Here is a 22879-nt window from a genome sequence, read left to right as displayed (position 1 = left end):
AGTTCTATGATTCTGTGGTTCTATGATTTTAGAAATATATTTCTAGGTATTCTGCATATAAAGCTGCTCCAGCTTTACTGAGTTGACTCCAGAGAACCTCACAGAAAATTAAGTGCACAATCTGATGCCACATGCCTTCTTAAAATGGTCATTGATAATTCAAATTTCTGTGCTTTGAAACTGTAGCTATGTCTTTTAATATGAGATTAATATATATTAATTGTCTAATAAATTTTCATACATTGCCTGATATGCATATATGTAGATTTCTGCAAAACATCAGGCATGGGGTCAAAGAACATCTTCAAGATTACCTGTGTCTGATTCCCTTTAATTTGTCTGGTCACTTAGCCATAACGGAGGACACAACTGAATTTATAAATTCCATTCTTTATGTATTTATCCACTGATTCGTTTAGAGGCTCCCTGTCAAAATCATCAGCCACCTCAGGACACAGCATCAACAGACAACTAACGTTACATTTAATGCCAAGTACTCATTAATGAAAACTAAACAGATGCAAGTGCAGTGATGCAAACATACTATTGTTTCTCAGATAGTTTAGGCACAACATGAAAGGTAAAGCTAAAAATGCTTTTGTATGACTACATTTCATTTGATCTTCTTGTCCTACATGTATTGCTCACAGTAGTATTTAACTTAAAAGATATTTACCTCTGATCCTTACATGATTAAATTAGAGAATATGCAAAAATCAATCAATGTATTATGGGGACTATATGTACAAGTCTACTGTGAGTAGAGGCTTCTATACTCAGTTCTGCAGACACCAGACTTACCCAGTGGAGTGACTGAGCAGAAATCAGGTTCAGTACTTTTCTTCTCTGTTGGAAAAAAGAAAGAAAATTAGTTTCCTCTTCTTTTGTCAGAGTCAGCCCCATATTATTCAGGCAGAGGGACAATGCTTCGTGATTAAGACCAGTCACACTGCAGTATCAGATAGACATCTACTATTATATAAAATGACACTGAAATATTATAAAGGTTTTAATCCAGAAACAATTTTTTTTTTGCCAAAAAGTAATCAAATACAACAGAAAAGAACAAAGGAACTTAAATTCATTTTCTCATATCAAGAGTTTATCTGACTCAAGTAGCAAAGTTCTTTAGTCAGCCCTCCTTGAGACTTTCAGCTGTTTTCACAGGTGTGGAGTAAAACACATAAATAGTATTTAAATAAAACAAGGCCAAGGGAAAATTCTATCAGTTGATTAGTGTGTTGTTCTGGTGTATAACTGATAAAAAGCAGTGTAAAATAGGTTATAAAAGCTGCATAAGAGAACTGAAAATCTGGGGGCTTTTGTTGAAAAAAAATGTGGGCACTCTTGGTTCTCATAGGTGCTGCAGCTGTTTCTGCTCACCTGCAGGATCTCGCCTTTGATGGGTAAGTACAGACATCAAGATATATATTTGCACAATTTCTTCTGCATGAGCAAAAGCCTTTCAGTTGACTTACCTGTTTCAAACTCAATCTTTTTTTCCCCTTTCAGGCAGAAGGTGTTTCGTGTGATTCCGCAGAATGATGAGCAGGTGGAAATCATCAATTCCCTTGCCAGCAACATTGAGGTAAGGAACTTGGGGAAGGGACTATATTGCATTTGAAAAGGATATTTCTCCTTTTGTTCAACTATCATGTATCTTTAAAAAAAAAAAAGTTACTGCATTAACCTAATCATGATTCCATTCAAGTCAGCTGGAGCATTTCTTCGGAAGGAAGAGGGCAAGGTAATAAAGCTAGAGCTATATAAGCATTTTCCAACACCTTCCTAGAAAGTCTGTTTAACCTGGTCTGAATATGAAATTGCTTGCCCACATGTATTAATAAAGTAAGTTAATCTGAAATGCTGTATTCAGTGTGGAATGTTTTCAAGAATGTATGAGAGAAAACATGGCAGTTCCAACTACTGGAACTTTTACCATTGTAGGCAAACATTTTGCTTATGCAAATAATCTAAAAAATCTAAAAATGGCCTCTAGTCTCTCATGTTATCTTTTCTTCTCTGACTTTTCTTTAAAGCTTCCTTTCTCTCCAGCTAAGCTGGATGTTTCTCACTGACCTTGATGTAGATATATGATGACACAATGACATGAGAAAAAAAAACAAAGACAGCAAATGTGTTTTCAATATTTCTCTTCAGCTTTGATGTTGTAAAATAGCTGTTGGTGAAGAAGACAGCATTATCTGTAGTATGAAAGGATGGTATGTTTAATGAAGTACAGATGTGGAGAACTATCATCAACAGGCTAGTATCACATGCTATTCTGTATTCTGTAGAAGAATGTACTATTGGAATGGTGCTAGCAATATTAAGAAAATGAATATACCATGCTTGCTTTTTAGTGTGTAGTATAAAGGGATTTTTTTTTTTGTTTTCTTTTTTCTTTTAAGCACAGATCCCTGATATACAAAGAAAGCAGTGAGTCAGGACTGATGTAGCCATATATCCTGGAATAGCCACTCACATAGTTCATGAATATGCCCACCAGTGCCAACTGCCTTTACATTCATGAGATGAAAGGCTGAAAGGCATTAGGTTAGCAAACTAGCTTTGCTTTCATTGGCCTTTAATAGGTTGCTAAATCCAGAGTTCTGGAAGCTGACTTCAGCAAAAATAATAATAGAACTGTGGTTTGTCCACCTTGAACTAAACATCTTCCAAATGCACAAATTCCTTATACCAACTTTAGTGAAGTGAGTCTTAAAAGCACTCATACAGACAACAGTCTTTCCCAGCTGATTTATGTAAATATTCATGTAGCGTCCTTCTGCTACTGAGTCAGGAGTCCATTTCTGTCTAGTGTTCACAGGCAAAAACTTCTAATGAAACCTGAACAAAGAATTAAAGTGGTTGTAAAGAGAGTTATAATATTCACAACTGTTACAGAAGAGTCCGGGACAACCCTCTCGCTGAGGCATGAGTTTCATACTGGACCCCTTTGCTTTCTAAACTTCCTCACAGAGAGGAGTCTAGGTACGGTTGGATCCAGTCTTATCCCCAAGCTGTCAAGAGACACTAGGTTCGACCACAGAGTTGGTTTATTTCATCTCGAGCTGGGATCCTCCAAGAGAGACCCCAAACAAAGAAATACTTGGACAATTACACCCTTACCATCCAAGTTCACGTCCCCTCATGTGACGTTTCAGTCCAATAGTCTGAGGTCTTCTTGTTCTTCATTGGATCCTTTCTCTCTCCAAGTGGGCATTCTTTTCTTTATCTCAAGAATGCAGTTTCTATTGATCTTATCTTTCTCAGCATTTGTTTCCAGGCCTTTCTTCAGCCTAGTCTCATCAGTTCTTAGGTAAAAGTCCACAGTCTGGGGCCTAAGGCTTCAGTAAATCTGGTTACTCACTCAAGTAATGTCACTCAAAAGACAAAGCAAGTTTCAATTCATAATAATTTTAAGTGATCTCACAATTAATTTCCATATTCTACAAGTAAGCTATTTTAATCTCCAACACAAGTCTGTATGCATTCAGATGCTGTAGAATACTTGGTATTTGTGAAACTGTCACTACCATTTTCAGAATTCTGCCGTACAAATTGCAGGGCCTAATAAAATCTTCCTAATCAATTTTGAGTTAAAATTTAGGTAGACAATTCTGGCAAGCAAGATTAGGTCAGTGTAACAGGATAGGAATGACATTTTGTGTATTAATCACCATCAACATCACTATCACATATATGCCCACTTAAAAATCACAGCCATACATATGTATTTGCTTGTTATTGTATTCATTTGGCCTTCTGCAGGTTGACTTTTGGCAGCCAGACTCTGTCACACTGGTAAGGCCAAAAATGCAAGTTGATTTCCGAGTTGAAGCTGACATGTCTTTTGAGGTTGAAGATCTTTTGAAAGAAAGTGGAATGGAGTATAGGTAAGTTTGTCCTCTATACCGTATTTTGAATAGAAGCAGATTAAATATTGGGAAAAGTGTGTTTGATCTTTTCGTCTTGGTCAACTGATCTTCCTGTCACAAACTTCATTCCTCCTGTGGACGCCTGTACTGGGTTCAGCTTTCCTATGGCAGTTCATATGGACTGCAGCTGCTCTGCGTTATAGGGGTGAGGTGAAATCTCACTGCAATACACAAGGCTGGAGTACAGAGGGGATAAGAAAGATTTCCCACTAAAGATAAAATGCAGCAAAGATCTAGAAGGAGCTAGAAAGTACACCAGACAAGTTTGCATGATAGAATCAGTGAATTCAAGCCAGAAAATGGTGAGACCCAAAGCCTACCGTGAGGGGCTCCCCACCAAGTTCTCTAAGCCACATAAAACTAGCTAGACGGGAAAAAACAAGTTAAATAGTGACAAAGAGAAGACAGTTGCCAGGTAAAGGGCCAAGGGAATGGGGAGAAGAGATTCCCAGGACAGCCTTGGGCTTACTCAAGTCACACAGCAGATGCATGGCAAGGACCTCTCCAAATAGAGAGCTCTTAATTGGCTTAAATGTTTCATAATTATACTACCCAGAAGTTAAAAGCCCTGAGTTTCCATGAATTATTACAACCGCGGCATATAAGTAGAGGGAATAGACCACGCTGCTACATTACACATCGCTGAGAATGGTAGCACTTCAGTGCACTAATGGAAGAGGAAGAACAGAACAGAACCAGGCAACTGCATACCTTGCAGTCACTGTCACTGCAAGCATTAGCCAAGGATGAGAAGTTGACTTTGGGTTGGAGTGGGGTTGTCTTTCTTCATTTGTCCTTTAGCTCCAGTTGAGCATTATAACTTGACTTGGGCCAGCTTGATTATCAGGCTTCTTCAGTGTGTAATGGATATTCCGTCAATATCATGTACTCAAACACTGAAAGTCAAATTACTTGATCAAATTCTCATGACTTCATTTGGCTGTGTGAAGAGATTTTGTCTCTCAGTGCTATTGTTGTTGCCTTCATTGGACACTGCACAGTTCTTATGAAACATAACTTTTCTGATTATAAATCTCAGAATAATCCATCCATCCATAAACTTACTGGCCTCATGTTAACCATGTCTGATTTGGATGCCACCGGGGGAACAGAATCTAAAAACACTCTCGAAGAAATCATCTTCAATAATATCACAACCAACATACAGCACAGAAATCTAATTTTGGTGGAATTTCCTCTTTGGCAAAGGAGGAGTTACTCTACATGTGTTAGTTTTCCCTATAATATTCATGAACTTCCTCAGGTCCATGTACAAATCTTTTGATTGCAACAAAGGCCATAATGTCTGGAAGGTGTCCCTGACAAACTTGAGTGAAGTGTCCTTGTTACAACCCAAGCTGTTACAATTCTTTTGAAGTGCAGCTGCAGTGCCGTGACATCACGTCAATGCAGTCATTTGCACTGTTTGTTCTGAAGGCCGGTGGTGCCTCACAAACTGGCCTCCTGCTCTTATATCCAAATCGCAAATGACCAAGGACGTATCCTGGCTGATTAAGATTTGTAAGAATGTCAAGCAAAAACGAGAGGGCTTCATTTTTTCACAGCCAAGGTTGAAATAGAAGCAAAAGGTCCTCAAGAGGATGCTTGAAGGTGAGCTGTGCCTTTGTGTCAGACCCAGGGAAAGGAGATCCAACCACTCCAGAGAGGATGTTCGGGTTTTCTTGCCATTGTGTGTCCTACTATAACAACCCACCTCACATGCAGTAAAGTAGCTTGGAGGATGGATGACACCACCTGTAATAGAGCTGTCAAACCACACCTACACTTTGTAAGGTTGGTTTAACAGAGCATTTCATCAGGCAAACATCTCTGGGTTGCTGTGTGGGAGTGTTACATTGCTGCAGCCTAACTCTCCTCTTCCTGTTGAGGCAGAGGCAATGTGGCAACTTGACAGCAGCACAGAGCCCATATTCTACACTCACACTGTCTCAGCCTTGTCCTTCTTCTTAAACCGAAATGTTGCCACTCTGGAGGTTTGTTAGTATGTGAGTAGGAAGTAGGTTGAAACCTAATATAACTTATTTTCAAATGCATAAATCACCCCCCCACACGTTTCACTTCACAATCCATGCAACACTATTTCCATGATGACACTAAAATATCTTCCTGGTGCTTACTCTCCTGCTGGCAAATTGTAAATTCTCTTTATGCTTTTCATGGTGCCTTATTGCAGAGTTCTCATTGACAACCTGCAGACTGCACTGGATGCCCAGTTTAACAGCAAAGCTCGTACCACTACACACAGCTATGAAAAGTACAACAACTGGGAAACGGTAAAGTCTAGAAGTTCACCACTTTAACAGCTCGGTACAGCCTCTGTAGTCAAAATGTATCCTGATACACTGCCAGCCTTCTTCACTTTTGCTTTTCTTTTTCATCCATTAATGAGAACTCCTTCTCCAAACTCTCCTTCTTCTTCTCTGGCTCATCGCCGAGTTCTTCTGCATAACCCATCCCCCTACATCTATTTCCTCTACTTCTGCTCCCAGTGCTGCAAAGAACCTCTGGCAGAAATCCAACTGAGGCTGATGCGCTTCACTACTAATTTGCTCTTTCGTTTCCACTCCTTCTCTCATCTCTGCTGCTAAAAAACTCGATTCCATTCCTTGCCTCAATTCTAGCCACCCTCTCTCCCTCCTCTCTCCTTTCTTCACGGCCATGCTCATTTTTCCTGATACATAATCTTGACCATGTTGCTCCACATCTTTGCAGTGGCTTCTTATCATTCATTGAATCACAGTTCTTATACTTAAAAGTAGGACAGTCTGTCTTTCATGTGTTTCCTTGCAAAAATCTTTCATTTTTGTGCTGACCATTGCCCACTAAGCACCTGTTACATTTTCAAAGAAGAAAAATCTGTATTTCCAGTCCAGGTAGTATCTATAGAACATATACAGAACTAATCAACTTTATCCTTTTACAAGGCTATTTAAAAATAAGAACAAAAGCTCCTCTGACTCTGTAAAGGTTATTGGTATGCAAAAAAACACCAACATGCATAATGTCAACTAACATTTCTAGTATTTCCTTGCCAGTTTGTCTAAATCTGTCTGCTATTTCCTTCCTTTTCCATAATTCATAGATAGCTCTTTGGGCATTAAATGTTTCTTGTGTGGATGTGACAACTTTTTTTATGGGCTTCTGAAAGCATCTGTAACAAAGGGAATCTGCTCCAATATTAAGACAACAAAGGCTGTTATTACTTCCCTTAAATAATAAATAGAATGATGGACATTCTTTATTTTGTATCTGGCATTGGTGGATTGCTCCTACAAATCCCTGTCCAGCACTTCAGTCAGTAATTCAAAAATGATGATGAATGAAAGAGCCATGAAACTGGAAAACATTACAACATGTAGAAGATTCAAGGCATTCAATCTACTTAGCTTAACAAGAAAAACATATTTATTTTAATGGGTGATAAGGTCATAGAATCATAGAACTGTATCAGCTGGAAGAGACCTAGAAGATCATCGAGTCCAGCCTTTGTCCCAGCCCTATCAACCTACTAAACAATTCCCCCCAGTGCAACATCCACCCGTCTCTCAAACACCTCCAGACACGGTGACTCAACCACCTCCCTGGGCAGCCTGTTTCAACAGCTGACAACCCTTGCAGTATAGAAATAACTATAGGTCATAATTATACAGGGTCAGCATTCAAAGGAGTTTGTAATGCACCAGCCATACTGCAATCACAGGTTTAGATCAATTCATGCTAGAAAATCTCAATCCAGCCATACAGCTCTAGTACAAGTAGGAACTAGTTCTCGGAAATCTACAGACTGTTTTAAATATTAGGTCAAGTTAGATGCTCAGAAGTACCATTCTGGCTTGAAATCTGTGAATTAATTAGCCTGGACCTGAAGAACAGAGATGTCACTAAATTTAACCTTCATATTAAACAGATAGCTGCTTGGACTGCTGATATTGCTGCTCAGAACCCAGACCTTGTCTCTCGCAGTGTAATTGGGGAAACATACGAAGGACGGCCAATGTACCTTCTCAAAGTAAGTGCCTTGATTACTTTGTGGCAGTGGCAGACTTTTCCTCCATGAAGCTCCACAGGATTATGATATCCATTAAAACAACAGTGATGCTAAGATAATCGTATACGTTTCGCAGAAGATTTAATATATTTTGTTGAGTACTACTATGATAGATTCAACTTTTAAGATTTTTTTAAGAGGCATAATAGAAGTTTGCACATATAAATTCAACCACACTCCTGAGAGCTATTTAAATGATCATCTACCTTTATGTTCTCTCCATCTGTTGTTTGTAAACTGATTTACTCTAAAAGGATCTATATATGTCAGTCTCTCTAGCAATAGGCAACAAATTCATTTTTATCTTCATCAAATATTATTTTGTGCTATTTTTGGATGAGGTCTAGTTAATTTTCTCCACAGGAGCTAGTGTGGGGCTGGTTTGGATTTGTGATGAAAACAGTGTTGATAATACAGAGATGTTTTAGTCACTGCTAAGCAGTGCTCACACAGACTCAAGGCCTTTTTTGCTCCTCATCCCACCCCACCAGCTAGTAGACTGGGAGTGCGCAATAAGTTGGGAGGGGACTCACCCAAGACAGTTGACCCCAACTGACCAAAGAGATGTTCCAACCCATATGATGTCATGCTCAGCATATAAAGCTGGCGGAAGTTGGGTGGGGGTCTGCTGCCTGGAGACTGGCTGGGCAGTTGTTTCCATTTGCATCACTTGTCTTTCTTGAGTTTTATTTATCTTTGTTATTTTCCATTATTATTATTGTTGCTGTCATTATTGTTGTTGTTATATTAAAATTTTACATTGAAATTATTAAACTGTTCCTATTTCAATTCTTGAGCTTTCTCAATTTTACCCTTCCAATTCTCTTCCTCCCATCCTTCTAGGGAGAAGGGGAGTGAGTGAGCAGTTGTGTGTCCTTAGGTGCTGGCTGGGGTTAAACTAAGACAAATTTTTTGGCATAATGCTTACAAATAAATAAGATACGATGAGTTAAATAAGTGTGAAAGGATAAAGAATACTTGCCAAAAATTGCATAACTGTTTACATTAATATATCATTCAAGCAAACAAAATCAGTTCAGGAAATAAATCAACAGTGCAGAAGAATCAAATAATTGGGAGGGGAGCTTATCTACATTAATAAAAATGGAAATATTAAGTGTCTGTTGGTTTAGCTTGAATATCACAGTCAACTACAGCTGAGAGCACTCCATAGATTTCCATTTATTCAAGGAGTGCCGTATTTGTATAAAGTTTGACTTTTTAGGTCAGTAAGCTCTCTGATTTGTTCTGCATACAAATTATTTTGTTTAAGACCTCTTTTTTTGTTTGTTTTTTTGTTGTTTTTTTTTTCTTAGATGGGAAAAAGTGGTCCAAATAAGAAGGCCATCTTTATGGACTGTGGCTTCCATGCAAGAGAATGGATCTCCCCAGCTTTCTGCCAGTGGTTTGTGAAAGAAGTCAGTAAGCTTAATGATGAAAGATTATTTTACAAAATGCAACTGTGTTTAAGAAAATCTTAAGTGAGCAGAAAGAGCTGAGGCCCCTGCAGCTTGCCATTTTGTCTTTAAATACCTGTCCACAAACCCCTTATCTCAGATCTTAATGGCTGGGCCTGTAATCTTTCAGCAGCTTAGGACTACCTAAAAGCATGCCTAAGAGGTACGGACAACTACAAGGGTTACTTACACAGTCTATAAATTCCTTTTTGCATCTGTAGTCAAAGAAAGGTAAGAGACAAGCAAACAGGTCTAGTAACACTAGAAACATGTTCTCTGCATAGACACAGGGAATTCAAGAACACATCAGAAGGCGTCTTAATGCACACCAGAACAGCTGTCTTCCTACAGCACCAGGTGCTATATTCCCTGTAACCAGCTTTACTCAGTAAGGCAACAGAGAGGGCAGAAACCAACCCAGACCTAAGCACAGAGTGTGCAAAGGAAATGAACCCAAGAGAAGAAAGACTACAGATTAAGCTCTTTAAACTCCACTCAGGAAGAGGGAAATGCATATACAACCCTTGAAGCTGCCACTTGCAGTTTTGCAGAACGGTTTCTAAAACACGAAACCATATTCAGGAAAGAGCTGCACAGGTGAAATTATCTTCACTTCAGGCTGGGATACTTTAGGCTGTGAATTAAACAATTTTATCTCCTTTGTCTTTTCCTTCTTCTCACCACCGGTACAAAGCAGGTGGGAGTTATCAATTGTTGCAGGGTCTTCTCTACAGAGAAGAGGTATATTCCCCCTCAGCAGGAGGAGATCAGTCAGCTTAGCAGAACAACTCATTGATTGAATCTCAGATTTTGTAAGAATTCCTGCTTGGAGATTTTTTTTTAAAAAAACAAACCAACCCAGAAGCAGCAGCTGGGATTTGAAACTCAAGTAAATGAAAGCCAAAGTACAAGAGGGAGCCACGCTGACAGAGGCACTGATGGCAAGTAGAATCTCAGTCTTATCAGCCAGCCATGCGGTTTTGTGTAGGGAGCAATGGAAATTGAAAGTGACATCTCAGTGGAGTCAATGGGAATGTGATTTCATTATCTCCTAATAAGGCTGCAGACAGTATGCGCTACCATTTTTCTTTTAGCAATTCACGTCACTGCAGCTGTCATTTTCACCGTCTGGTCATTTAATTCATGGACATACCTGACACCAGCAGTGGCTCTGTTCAGTGGATCCAAACGTGGGTACACAGAAGTGCTTTAAGAGCACAGCCCTCTGATATCAGCAGTTCACTTAGGATTGTGTCTAGACATAAAAGTAAAAAAATAAAAGAGCAAAGTGGATCATTATATGTATCTCCAAAACAACCCACTGCAATTTAGCACTAAAAAAAACCAAACAGAAAAAAGTAAGTTCTAGTGATCTGAAACTGCTTTTCTACATTCTGCATCCAACCTTCCCAGCTGCTAGTTACAGGGCAAAAGATGTCTTTCTCCAGCGCATTGCTCGCTGTGTTGTCCTTTATGTCTGTGAAGAGTATAGGAAACATGAGTGCAACATACTTAGAGTAAATTTTCGTGATCATTGTGGGCTCCCTTGACCCTGAAACAGATCTTTGAACAAGTGTACAAAGTGCCAGGTCATGAACAATCAAGAGACACAGGTTTATGGCAGGAGTTCTTATGTTTGTTATTCAGAGTGTACGTTGACTGGAAAAGTGCAGGGAAATATCTGCAGCATTATGACTGGAAACGTGTAAGGATGTTCTTTGGAAATATTTTCTATAATTTTGGTTATTAATGAAATTTCTTTGCACAAGTTATTAAAAACTGGAAAAAATAATCTTCCTTCTCACATAAACTAAACCCAAACTTTTAAAGTAAAATGATGTAGGGAGAATATATGGACAGAAACTTTGCTCTCTCTGTAAACCAGAAGCTAGTAGATGCAAACCTCTTTCCAGTGATTTATTATCTTGTTCAAAATCAACACCGCTTTACCACATAATCTGTCTATGAGAATGAGATGGCTCTAACAGCAGTGTGGCTTGAGTGGGGTGACTGGGGTTTCCTACGCAAGTCTGTTGTTTGATCAGTGCAAACCACATATTCCATGCAGCATCAGTTGTTGCATGATGTGAAGAGAGGACTTTCCCTTTGAACATCCAGCCCAGCACCAACAGTGCCCAGATTGCTTGGCCAGCCAGGACAGTCAGTGTAGATCCTGTAAGGGTATGGAATACCACAGAGCTGGCACCTCACAGGGTAGAGTGACCTGAATGACTTTGTCCGCTACATTCATTAAGTCCTGATCCAGACCTGGGCCTTTAAATACACAAGGGAGATACAGATCTACAAAGGCATTGTCAGCTTTTCCTACCTTTCTCCAACTAGGCTGTTGAGACTTATGGAAAAGATACTGTCATGACCACACTCCTCAACAATTTGGACTTCTATGTTCTGCCTGTTTTGAATATTGATGGTTACATTTACACTTGGACAAATGTAAGTACATTTTTCTTTCTTGAGAATAGTATTGCTGGAAAAGCCATCTGTTGGAACTTTCTCTTAGTTTTGATCTATGCTTCACCATTCTATCTCAGGACCGCATGTGGAGAAAGACACGCTCTAAAAATGCTGGTAGCCTTTGCCTTGGTACAGACCCCAACAGGAATTTTAATGCTGGCTGGTGCAGTAAGTGTCTCCTAACAATAGATGCATGTGATCATACAGAGGTGCAAGAGCCAAGGTACCTAACTATGGATTTTCCCTACCCGGCAGTTGGTCCAGCTCAAGCTTGAGTGAAGACTACCAGTATAGCATTCTGAAGTAGCTCAGGTTTGCTTTTTGGAGCAGTTTTGGGTAGAAACCAGACTTTGGTTATAGTGTCATCAGGATGGCTACTTCTATGAACATACACACACACACACATACATACATATATACAAACTTGCACACACGTGTATACACACACACAAGCACTTGCATGAGTTCAGTACAGAAACCAAAAGAATTTTCTTCTGGTTGTTTTTTTTCAGTGGAGAGGCATTCTCTTCTGAGTGATTTCCACTTGGCTGTTTCTTCAAATGTAGAAACTGGGGAGATAGGCAAGGAGAAAGCTATTATATACCGAAGCAAATTGATATCCCAAATCACATAATATAGGGCTTTACAATCAACTTTTTTTAATTACTCATTAAATTCACCTTTCTTCACAGGTCTGGGGGCCTCAAAAAGGCCCTGTGATTCCACTTACTGTGGCTCTGCACCTGAGTCTGAAAAGGAGACCAAGGCTTTGGCTGATTTTATTCGTGAGCATCTTTCTACAATCAAGGCATACTTGACAATTCACTCCTACTCCCAGCTGCTACTGTTTCCTTATTCATATACTTACAATTTACCATCTAATAACAACGAACTGGTAAGTCTCTTTGTCATTTTGTCATAATGAAAAGAATAAGTAAAAATCATCACTTGCTATTTACGTCCATTTAACTTCGAGCAGTTTCCGTAACATCTGGAAAAAATCTGTACTGCCAGTTTTTGAAAATATTTCAGTCTTTCTTAGCAAGAACAAGGGAAACCACGATGGCTACAGGATAGTTCAAGCACAGGATAAACTCAAGAGCCTTATTTAATTCCTACATACACAATGAATTTGCCACAAGGTCAGGTTTGTCTTCCAGTCGTGCTCTACAGGAATCCACTATGCTGTTCAGCACTGCTTCTTCCTGACTCAAGAGGTGGCTGTGCATGTAGCTTTAATTCATTACATGGAAACATTATGCCCTGTAAGTCAAGCTAACAGCTTGATAGATTGTAATAACTATGAAATGACTGCAGTGGTGTCATCAACAGCAGACAAGGATCTGTCTACCACTTCCTACCGAACCTCAGCTCTCACTGAAGTGAAATGGTGAAACTCCTATCGATAGAGGTTCAGGACGTGGAGGCAGTTTTTGTCAAAGGTATAATTAAAAATAGTTAGACACAAAAGAGGGGAAAAATATGTCAGTTCTGAGGCCTTTCTAAACAGGCCTGGATTCAAACATACCTTTTATTTGGAAGAGGACAGGGTGAATGTGGTGTTTTAGAGGGAAAGGCATTTTTATTCATCCTAGAGAAAGGCCACACCCTAATTTCATTTAAGTATGATAACAACAGTCTGTAATACATATTGTTTTTATCCTTAAAAACAGAGAGAGGTGTTAAAACTATTAAATTCGTATACAAGTTGTAAACATTTTATAAGACCAAAAATCAACAATCATGAATAATAAAATTACTACAGTTGTCTGACATATTAGCAATTTGAAGCTGTTGGCAGGGAAAACAACACAGCAAACCAAAATAAACAAATCTCGATTCCCCCTCTTTCCTGGATGCTGCCAAAAGTCCAAGGCAACAGCACTGTGTGTTGCTCTGCTGTGCAGGTTTGACAGATTTATGAGTGCTCCCAAATAGATGTCATGATTCTGAAGCACAAATACAAAATGGGGCCAACAGTGAGGTTTCTTATTACATTTTTTACAGCTTAATAGAGAGGATGAAATTAAGACGAAGATTTTGTTTTCTTGATTCATAATCCAGAAATTTTTAATTGCAATTATTCTAGGGAACTGTAATAATTTTTTGTCTTAGGTTTTTACAGAACTTCATATTTCACACATTGCAGTTCAGTCTAACAAAAACTAACACAAAACACTTGAAGCCGCTTTGTTGTCAAGATCACAAAGTTCCCACATGTTAAAAATTTGCCTGACATTCTGCCTTGTTTTTTGAATCAGGAGCAAATGTGATGAAACTATAACTAAAAGTACAGTATGTTTCTCACAGTATCAGATGGAAAAAGTTTACATCGACAGCTCATTATTAAAACAATCCTCAACAATAAAAAAGAATTTATGTGTCTTTCTAGGTGTTCATATTCTTTTTCTGAACTAAAATTTTATATTAGCAATGTTCTATTCTAACACATAGTAAAATTTAACAAATCACCCATACTAAAGTTCTACACTTTTTATCACTAAAAAACTTCCCTTTCCTGCCATAGAGGACTGCTCTGCTATTACCATTCAGCATAAATATAAGTAGCTTAGGAATGTAGGCTGTATATTTCTCTTTAACCTTTCAATTTCACTTTGCAAGTCAGCCTTTCCAACATCACTTTATTCTATATTTTAAATCGGGCACACTGATCCCAGAGGGAATTCCATTATTTTCCACTACAAAGCAATCACAAATCTCAGCACCATGACAAGGTGACCTTATGAGTGTTTTTCACATCTTAATTAAGGGAAAATATTTCTTCTACTGGTGATCTCAACAAAAAGACAGCAGGATCCCAGAGGTGTTCAACTTCTGCAGCATCTGATTTTTAACAAGGGAAGACTTCTTGCCAAAACCCCTTCTTTTGGAGAATGAGGTCAGAGTATCACCCAATCAACATTGCCTGTTGTTGGGATAATTAAACAGAAAGGGCCTAATTCACTCCAATGTCAGTGGATTAAATAGAAAGACTGACTTCAATGGGCTCTGGGTCAGGTTCGAAAGTGCAGCTTTTCAGGTTACTTCAAATACTTAAAACACATTCATTTAAGCTGTGACTAAAGAAAATTCAAGATTTTCAATCAACAATTGTACTTCCTCGAAACGAGACAGTTACAAAAACAGATATTATTTTGTATGCCAATTGTGTTTCATGTCTAAAAGTTCTGCCTGGATTATAATTTAAAGAAATGCTAAAGAATGAGAATCTCAGCTTTTAATAGAAAATGTTTGGGCAAATAAAAGGATCATAAATCATTTTGCAAATGAAGAAGCAAAATCTATAGTGCCATTATCTTATCTTAGATGTTATTTTTACTCTGATAAATCTAATGAGTTAAAGGAAATCTGTTCCCAATTTCTTATCTCTTTCAGTGAGCAACTGGACATGTGCTTAAACAAAACCTCACATGTCTGCTTATCATTAACATTTTGTTCCACCACATTTATTAAAGGTAGTATAATACCATGGGGTTTATGCTGCATTCCAGCATCTGAACTCTAGAAAGGCATGAAAATTGAGTCATTTGAGACTGAAGACACTAAGTCTGCGGAAGAGAAAGATCTAGAGAACGCTTGTACCTTCCTTTCCTGCAAGCGTACTAAACAGTGTGTCCTTGGGGCTCAAAAGACTTTTTCTGTTTACAGCCTCAAGAAATCGCCAGAAGGGATAAAGCTATTCTGGTTTTGGTTTCTCAGGTAGAACAGGGTACTCTGAGAGTCCCAGACATCCACTGCATTGTTGTAGTAAATCAGAACAACCTCAAAGTTATTGTAACTTAAGAGTTGGGGATTAGAACCATTCCTCAACCACCCCCAGCCCTGGGGTGTAAAACATGTTACAAATCATGTATGTCTCGTCCTACTCACAACTTCCCACTCTTCTCTTTTGATGTGAGAGGATCTCTGAGGATCTCAGCCCCACAGTTCACAAGGATTTTCCCAAAACTTTTCCCCCTTTATTCAGAGTTGTTGTTTTGTTCCCCACCCTTCCACCCCGCTACAAGAGTGTTGCACAAAACTTTCACTGTTATCCAAACAATACTTGAACAACAGAAATAAAAACAACCAAGACAAAGAAATCTAGGTCAAGAACTTCTCGGAAGTTACACAATAATCTTGTGATGACAGCCTTAAAGAAATATGTAGTCCTTTTGGTGAATCTTATTTTGCCTGCTTCATAACCCTCTTGACTCACTCTTTACTATACCCTGGAGTGTCACCCTGCACACAAAATACATGCTTGAATATATCTCCTAGGGAGAACAGAAGCATTACCTTTTCACAATTAAAAAACATGCTTGGCAGGACCAGTATCCCTCTAAACCCCAAAAAGATTCTTTTCATCTTCATTTTATTGTTCACATTTTTGTCCTCTTGCAGTAAAGAGGTCTGTATTTAATCACACTTTTCACAAATAGTTCAGCCCATATTTTTCATCAGTTCATATTTTGGCCTTAGCTCCCCTTTAGGTCACCCTATGCTTTCCTCATTTTCAGCAGACAAATCTAGCTTTATCAACATTTGTTTGTATTTGAATTGGTTCCAAACTATGATCTGATAATGTGCATCGTGCAGGTCAATTTGATCTCTTAAACAACAAACTCAGTGCCAAATAAATGTCCACAGCCACTTCACGTTCATTGTCAGATTAACGTACGTATATTATTATTTGGCAGGGTGTAGAATATTACATTATTTTATAAACCAAGACAATATTTGAGACACAAGATTTCAGTTTGTAGTACTTGAATGCTTACTGGCCACATTAGTTGTTTCAGCTCACAGAAATTCACCTTCCATATTGGGTTGGATATAGTAGAAAGTGGAGATATGCCCAGAGATTGTGTAGCCTGTGGGAGGAGTGAATTTCAAATATATTGCATGACTTCGTGAATATTGGTCGGATTATTTCACCTGATATCTGGGAGCAAAGTCTTTTCACTCATGGCTTTATTCCTGAATGTGTTTAATATATATGAAGACCTGAAGGTAAGAATTATTGAACAGCAAAAATCCTATCATCTAAGAGATTTGAATATACCAGTGAGGAGATGCAACCTATGTGTTGTTGCATCTGTGATGTTGCAAACTCCTGTGTCTGTACTACTTGTTTAAATATTGTTAAAGTCAACTGCAAAGCAGAGCCAACAGGAAAGTGGGGAGAAAATCAGTATTTGGAATTGGCTTCACAGCTCCTCTACGGATTTTGCCACAATAGATGTCCCACAATAGAACTGTTCAGTACTGACAGTCTTACAGGTGAAAAGGATGGTTTTAGTAGCAGCATATTCCAGGTGAAGCTCATGCCTGAATCTGGCTGAAAGACAGGAGTCTCAGATGGATGCAGGGCACATTCACCTTAACTCAGTCACACTGGAAACCCTCTCACCAGGGATCGATTTCTTAAATACTCTGTGATACTGCCACAGAGAAACGGGCTTGCAAAGAAAAAAGAAGCATCATACTGAAGTGCTCCATTTGGCTGGATTCCCTGGACTCTTGGGGGACATGCTTAACTGTGAGCAACAACAGAACAGTGAACTAAAGTACACATCAGTTGTGGACTCTTTTGAGGGGAGTCTGTTTTTACTGGCAAAACAAGAAGTCTCAGAAGTTTGGTTTCACTTGGCTAAAGCTAACATTGCAAATATCACATTTTCAGACTTTCATTACAAAGGAAGTGGAGGGTTGCTTAAGTAGCACACGAGACTGAGGTGAAGAGAGAATACAGTAAGTGAAGTAAAAATACAGCTTTTGGCCTTGAGCAAATCAGTCTGCAGTCCAGTGAGGGAAGAGAGCGAGAGGTTCAGTCAGTCAGTGGAAAGTCTTTCCAGATCACTGTCAGACTGTGAGGGCAAAGGGAGTTGTCCACATGCAGTAGCTGCATGATCAACATCCCCGAAGCGTTTCTAAACAACCACAACTTGCTGGCAAATCTAGCCTGATGAGACAAGAGCAAAATGAGAGATGCTCCCAAAAATATTACCTAAAAGCACACAGAAGATGCTTAGCCTGATAATTTATCTTGTTAGTTCAAAACTCCAGATGTTGGGAGAAAGAGGCCAGTAACGTATCTTTCATTAAAAGCTAATAACTGAAGAAAACAGGTTTAAAAGTTGTGAATTATGTAAGATAATGGCAACTGAGAACTGCTGCCTCGCTGGCCCACGCAGTCTGTACACAAAATCAAGCAAAATATTACTAATTGCTATGTAAACACAGATGGGTGGCCCACGCAGGGAATACCACCTTCTGTCGAAGGGACCAGCTCTGTGAGTTCAGCAGCAAGTCAGAGCTGACAAGTCATTTCTGCTCCCAGTTACATGATACTAATTTGGAGTTGTTTCTAGGACTTCAGGACGCCACTTGTTTCTCTGGTACTATAACTCTGGTACTATAACTCTGATACTATAACTCAAAATTTTCCGTGTAAGAGAGGAATTCTTAACAGTGTAAAAAAAACAAAAAATGACCAAAAAAACCCAAAACATCAAAAAAACCTAACCCCAACCAAAATCAACAAACTCCCAACAAACCACAACAATTCACTTTAGTGAGTTGTGCTCAACAGCAAAGAGTATCTGCAAAGGCCAAAAAGATACTGATGTTTCACCTTCCATCTGTATTCCAAATAATATACAGGCTTGAAAATCCAAACCACTTTTCAAAAGCTAAATATCAGTTTTTCATTTGGAAAATATTGGGCATTATTTATATACCACTGCACAAGTCTCCATGAAATTTCCTTTTTACAGAAGGTTTTGAGTAATTGTGCTATTTAAAAGAAAAAAAATAAGAGGAAAAAAATCATCATGTTTTGTATTTATACTCACAATTATTTACTTTTTATTATTTCTGTATTATTGTTGTTATTGTTATTATTATTATTAATTTACTTCTTATAAAGATGATTTTTAAATTTTTTTTTTACCTTTAGGTGTTGGACTAAAACCTATTAGGAAAGCAAAAGGTAGAGAGTCACTTAAAGAAAAATAATCAGATATCAAAACTTCTGATAGTTTCATTTAATGATGAAATGATAAATGATCAGTCCTGTTTTCCACTTAGACAGGGTCATTTAAAATACCACCTTGACCTCCAACCTGGAAAGCTTGAGGAAGTTGTTTATTTAGATTCCAGGCTCTTAACAACTGGAAATCTCAACTGATCTTTCTAGAAGTTTCTTTTTACAACTTCCTGACCAATAGTAAAAAAAATTCCTCAGGTAAAAAGATTTCCTGACATACTTTTTCTAGTATCTATTCTAGTATGATTTAAAGCCATCATTGGGTAGCTGTGTCAAAGTAATCCTCTGCTCTTCCCATAGAGCAGCTCTGCTATTCTGTTGTCACCACGCAGCTTACTAAAGAGAGGGCAAGTATGAATTACCAGATAGTCTGATACATAGTATCAGACTATCTTTCCAAATTTAATTTCCACTTTGCATATACTTAAAAAGAGAAAGAATCAGTTTACATTTAAAAATTTATTTACTATTGAGGCAAGATTTGACTCAATCTCAGCTGCTGGTTAAATGTATATATTATAAATAAAAGATGACTGAAGAAAACATGGTATCACTAGCAGATAGTAGTCTCCAACTGCTACAATTCCCTCAACATGTTAAAAAGTTATTGGGGATTTTACAAAAATCAGCCTGTTAAGGAATTAAAAAACCCTCATCCAACAAAAAAACCCCAAAGCTAAAACCAAAAAATACCAAACCCCAAAATATCACAAAAATCAACACAGGTGAGAGCTCATTTAGCCTAGTTGCTCTGAATCCAAGATTGCAAAATGCAAAGCTACAACATTCTTCCTATGATTGCTTGTGTTTGGAAAACAGGCCAGAAAGCAAATCCCACGTTCGGGTATGGCCAACGTTGGAAGGACAAGCTTCAAATACATTTTGGTCTGCCTTGCTTAAATATTCTTAATGTGCTAAATGACCACAGACTCCTACAGCAAACTCCTGTAATTCTAGAATGTTCAAAATCCAATATTTGGCAATGAGTACACACTTGTAATTCTGCAATAAAGTAGGCTGCCAGTGCTAATACAAACATATTTAAAACTCTTTGTAAAAGCGGAGAAAACTCTCTCACTTACTAAGTTTTTCTAAACACAGTGTCCAATACGTTTCAAGTAATTCACAGCAACACTTGAGGCAGAAGGATGAACAGACACTATTTTACAATATATCTTCCACCAGGAAGCAAGCCAGAGTATAACCTGCAGAAAAAGAAGGGGCTCAAGGAAATTCCTGGAATAGTAAGCCATTCAGCTGCAAGCTATAAAGAAAGATATGGCAACCCATTGCTTATTCTTATATTGAACATCTGCTTTCAAAAATCATTCATATTCATCATCTGTTAGTAACAGTTTTCATGTTTTATTACCAACATGCTGTATAATGAAGAACTGGATAAGTCAGACATTCCAAAGAAAAGTCTGTAATTTTCCGTAATGCAAACATACAAAACCTCTTAGTGCTATTGATGGGCCTGATCCAATCCTCACTGAAATCAGTGGGAGTTGAATGAGTCCCTCTGTGCACAGGAAATGAATTGAAATTAATGAGACTACATATGGTTCCAGGGTAATTTATGCCTTTTCTGGCTGTTAACATTTATAGGACCTTAATCTGCTTCCCTTCGTATCAGTGTTCAACTCCACTGACTAAGCTGACTCTACTCTGAAATTACCACTGCATGAATAGAAGGAAAAGCCACAATTTACTGAACCAAGTTATTACTATTCTCTAACATTCTCTTACCTCTACACAAGATTCTTTATTGAGTTTTTATCTTGTCCAAGTGTCCTCTAAGTATAGAAAATCCTCTTGCCTATTACTCCCTTACCTTTCCAAACTATACCAGGCTATACAGCAGGCTGTACATCAGCAGAGCAACGCACAGACTGGTCTATACTTCATTAAAGCTTGGAGAACGAGTTCTTTCCTGATCAGCTCTTTTCACAACAAGAGGACAAGCTGTGCCTTGTCAGCTTCTGGCATCTAGTCGTTCTGAGAGGTGAACAATGGTTTTCAAATAAAAACTTCTCAAGCATGGCTTATCAGTTTACTCAACAATGTAATTGCTTAGATTCACTCAGAAGGCTTCTGAAAATCTGCATTTATCATTCTTCCTTTCCTACAGAATTCCATTGCTCGTGCTGCATCCGAACAGCTGGCCAGTTTGTATAATACCAAATATACATACGGTCCAGGAGCTACAACAATCTGTAAGTACTGACCATCTGTATTAAGTGCTACTAAGACTATCAAATGCAGTTTTCTAGTGATTCTTATTCCTCTTCCTTAGCAGTCCCTTCCTCCCCCCGCTCCATGCATGCAGTTAGAGGTACCTATGGAATCAATTATTCCTAAAATATGGGATGATATATTCCTTAAGGATCCCAGGGAGTGTGTGACCCTCTGGAAGGTAGTGTTGTGGTCAAGTGTTTAGGAATTCATGAATTCCTAAATCATACACAGCTTAGATTTAAACATACAAATCTTGACCTGAGATTTTCTGCCTTTCCGTTATCTCCAGGTTAAAGTGAAAACATGATGCAAAACATGATGCAAATCCTAAAGAACAGCTATAACGACTCTAGCAACACTGATAACTATTGCTTTTACTTTGCATTACAGCCTGAGAAATGTTTCAGTTACAATTCCATTCTCCTACCCTTCTTGGGAACTCAGCTGAGAGGATATGGCCTTTGCAGTGTCAAAAGCTGAACTGAGGTTGCTAAATCTAGATTTCTAGAATTTTAGTATCTCTTATAATTAAGTTCTCTTAATTTACTTAAATATGGGAACTAATCCCATTGCTAATTCTCTTTCCTTAAATAATTTAAAAAAACTTTTAAAAACTTTCTCCCAAGTTTTAGAAAATTTATGGAGGGTTTTCCTTTAGAAATGTTTTGGTGATGCTTAGAAATTCTGGAGGATCGCTTCTTAGCAAAAGAGACTGCCTTCATACCGGAAATTGAGGGTACCTTTTGTCCAGAAGAAAAAGATGGAGCTGATATGCCAGATCTGCAGTTCTTTCAGATCTGTAGGAACCTGAAAAAGCTACCAAATGAGAGGGAATATGTTTCTAACACCAAATTTTTCTCAACAATCTCATGCAAGCATGCCATGCTCCTGTTCCTTAGACATTCCTCCCATGGTGTCTCCACAACACTGACAAGGAGGGAGCAGTTCAGCTTGTTTACATTCGCTTGCACGTGTCAGCTGGAATGAAGTTCACAAACGGTCTAAAATCACAGAAGCTTTCCCATGAGTGGAAGAAATCAATCAATTCACTGAGTATTCCTTTTTACCTGTTCTTCCTGCATTTCTGGCTACGTAATGTGACTCCGAAGTAATTTCAATGTGTATCCACACTTTTGCAGTTAAGCTTTATGTTATTTATTTATCAACAGATCCTGCTGCAGGGGGCTCTGATGACTGGGCTTACGATCAAGGCATCAAGTACTCTTTCACTTTTGAGCTCCGAGACACTGGTAGATATGGTTTTCTTCTCCCTGAATCTCAGATAAAGCCAACCTGTGAAGAGACTTTACTTGCCGTTAAATACATTGCTAATTATGTCCTTGAGCATTTGTATTAGAATGCAGTTCTAAAAGCTATAAAAGAATGCTTTATTCAAAAATGCCTACCTTTTTATTCTTCCCTAACAACAGGTTTTTATTACTCTTTACTTCCTATTCTTAATTATATCCTTAGTTCATCATAGGTCAATAGAGCTACAAGTTTGTCATGAGAAATTTTATCTTTTACTAAGGCAATTGATATAGTCAGGGGGGTCTAAAAGAAAGAGCACAACAAGCTTAATCAACCTAAGGTAAAAGTTGCCTTAATGATTTAAATTATCTTTACACATAGCAGATGTGCAGAACAT

The 22879-nt window shown here is 38.3% G+C and overlaps 1 protein-coding gene across 1 annotated transcript; it reads left to right on the top strand.

The window, feature by feature from the left end:
• Positions 1-1335: 1335 nt before the first annotated feature.
• Positions 1336-22588, top strand: LOC104267024 (carboxypeptidase B-like). The gene is made up of 11 exons (XM_009864921.1): positions 1336-1406; positions 1513-1588; positions 3775-3899; positions 6136-6235; positions 7870-7971; positions 9327-9428; positions 11811-11921; positions 12020-12110; positions 12635-12837; positions 21125-21209; positions 22401-22588. The coding sequence occupies exons 1-11, from the start codon at positions 1336-1338 to the stop codon at positions 22586-22588; spliced, it is 1254 nt and encodes a 417-aa protein (XP_009863223.1).
• The last annotated feature ends 291 nt before the right edge of the window (positions 22589-22879 follow it).

This window comes from Apaloderma vittatum, unplaced genomic scaffold (assembly GCF_000703405.1).
Source record: "Apaloderma vittatum isolate BGI_N311 unplaced genomic scaffold, ASM70340v1 scaffold10612, whole genome shotgun sequence".
NCBI classification, from domain to species: Eukaryota; Metazoa; Chordata; class Aves; order Trogoniformes; family Trogonidae; genus Apaloderma; species Apaloderma vittatum.
Note: the sequence above shows the minus strand (reverse complement) of the source record. Positions and strands in the feature narration are given on the sequence as shown.

Excerpts from the sequence above, each read along its gene's own strand:
- LOC104267024 (XM_009864921.1), top strand. The coding sequence starts at position 1,336 with ATGTGGGCACTCTTGGTTCTCATAGGTGCTGCAGCTGTTTCTGCTCAC. Across the intron at positions 6,236-7,869 it reads AGTACAACAACTGGGAAACG|ATAGCTGCTTGGACTGCTGA; the intron begins GTAAAGTCTAGA and ends CATATTAAACAG. Across the intron at positions 7,972-9,326 it reads GGCCAATGTACCTTCTCAAA|ATGGGAAAAAGTGGTCCAAA; the intron begins GTAAGTGCCTTG and ends TTTTTTTCTTAG.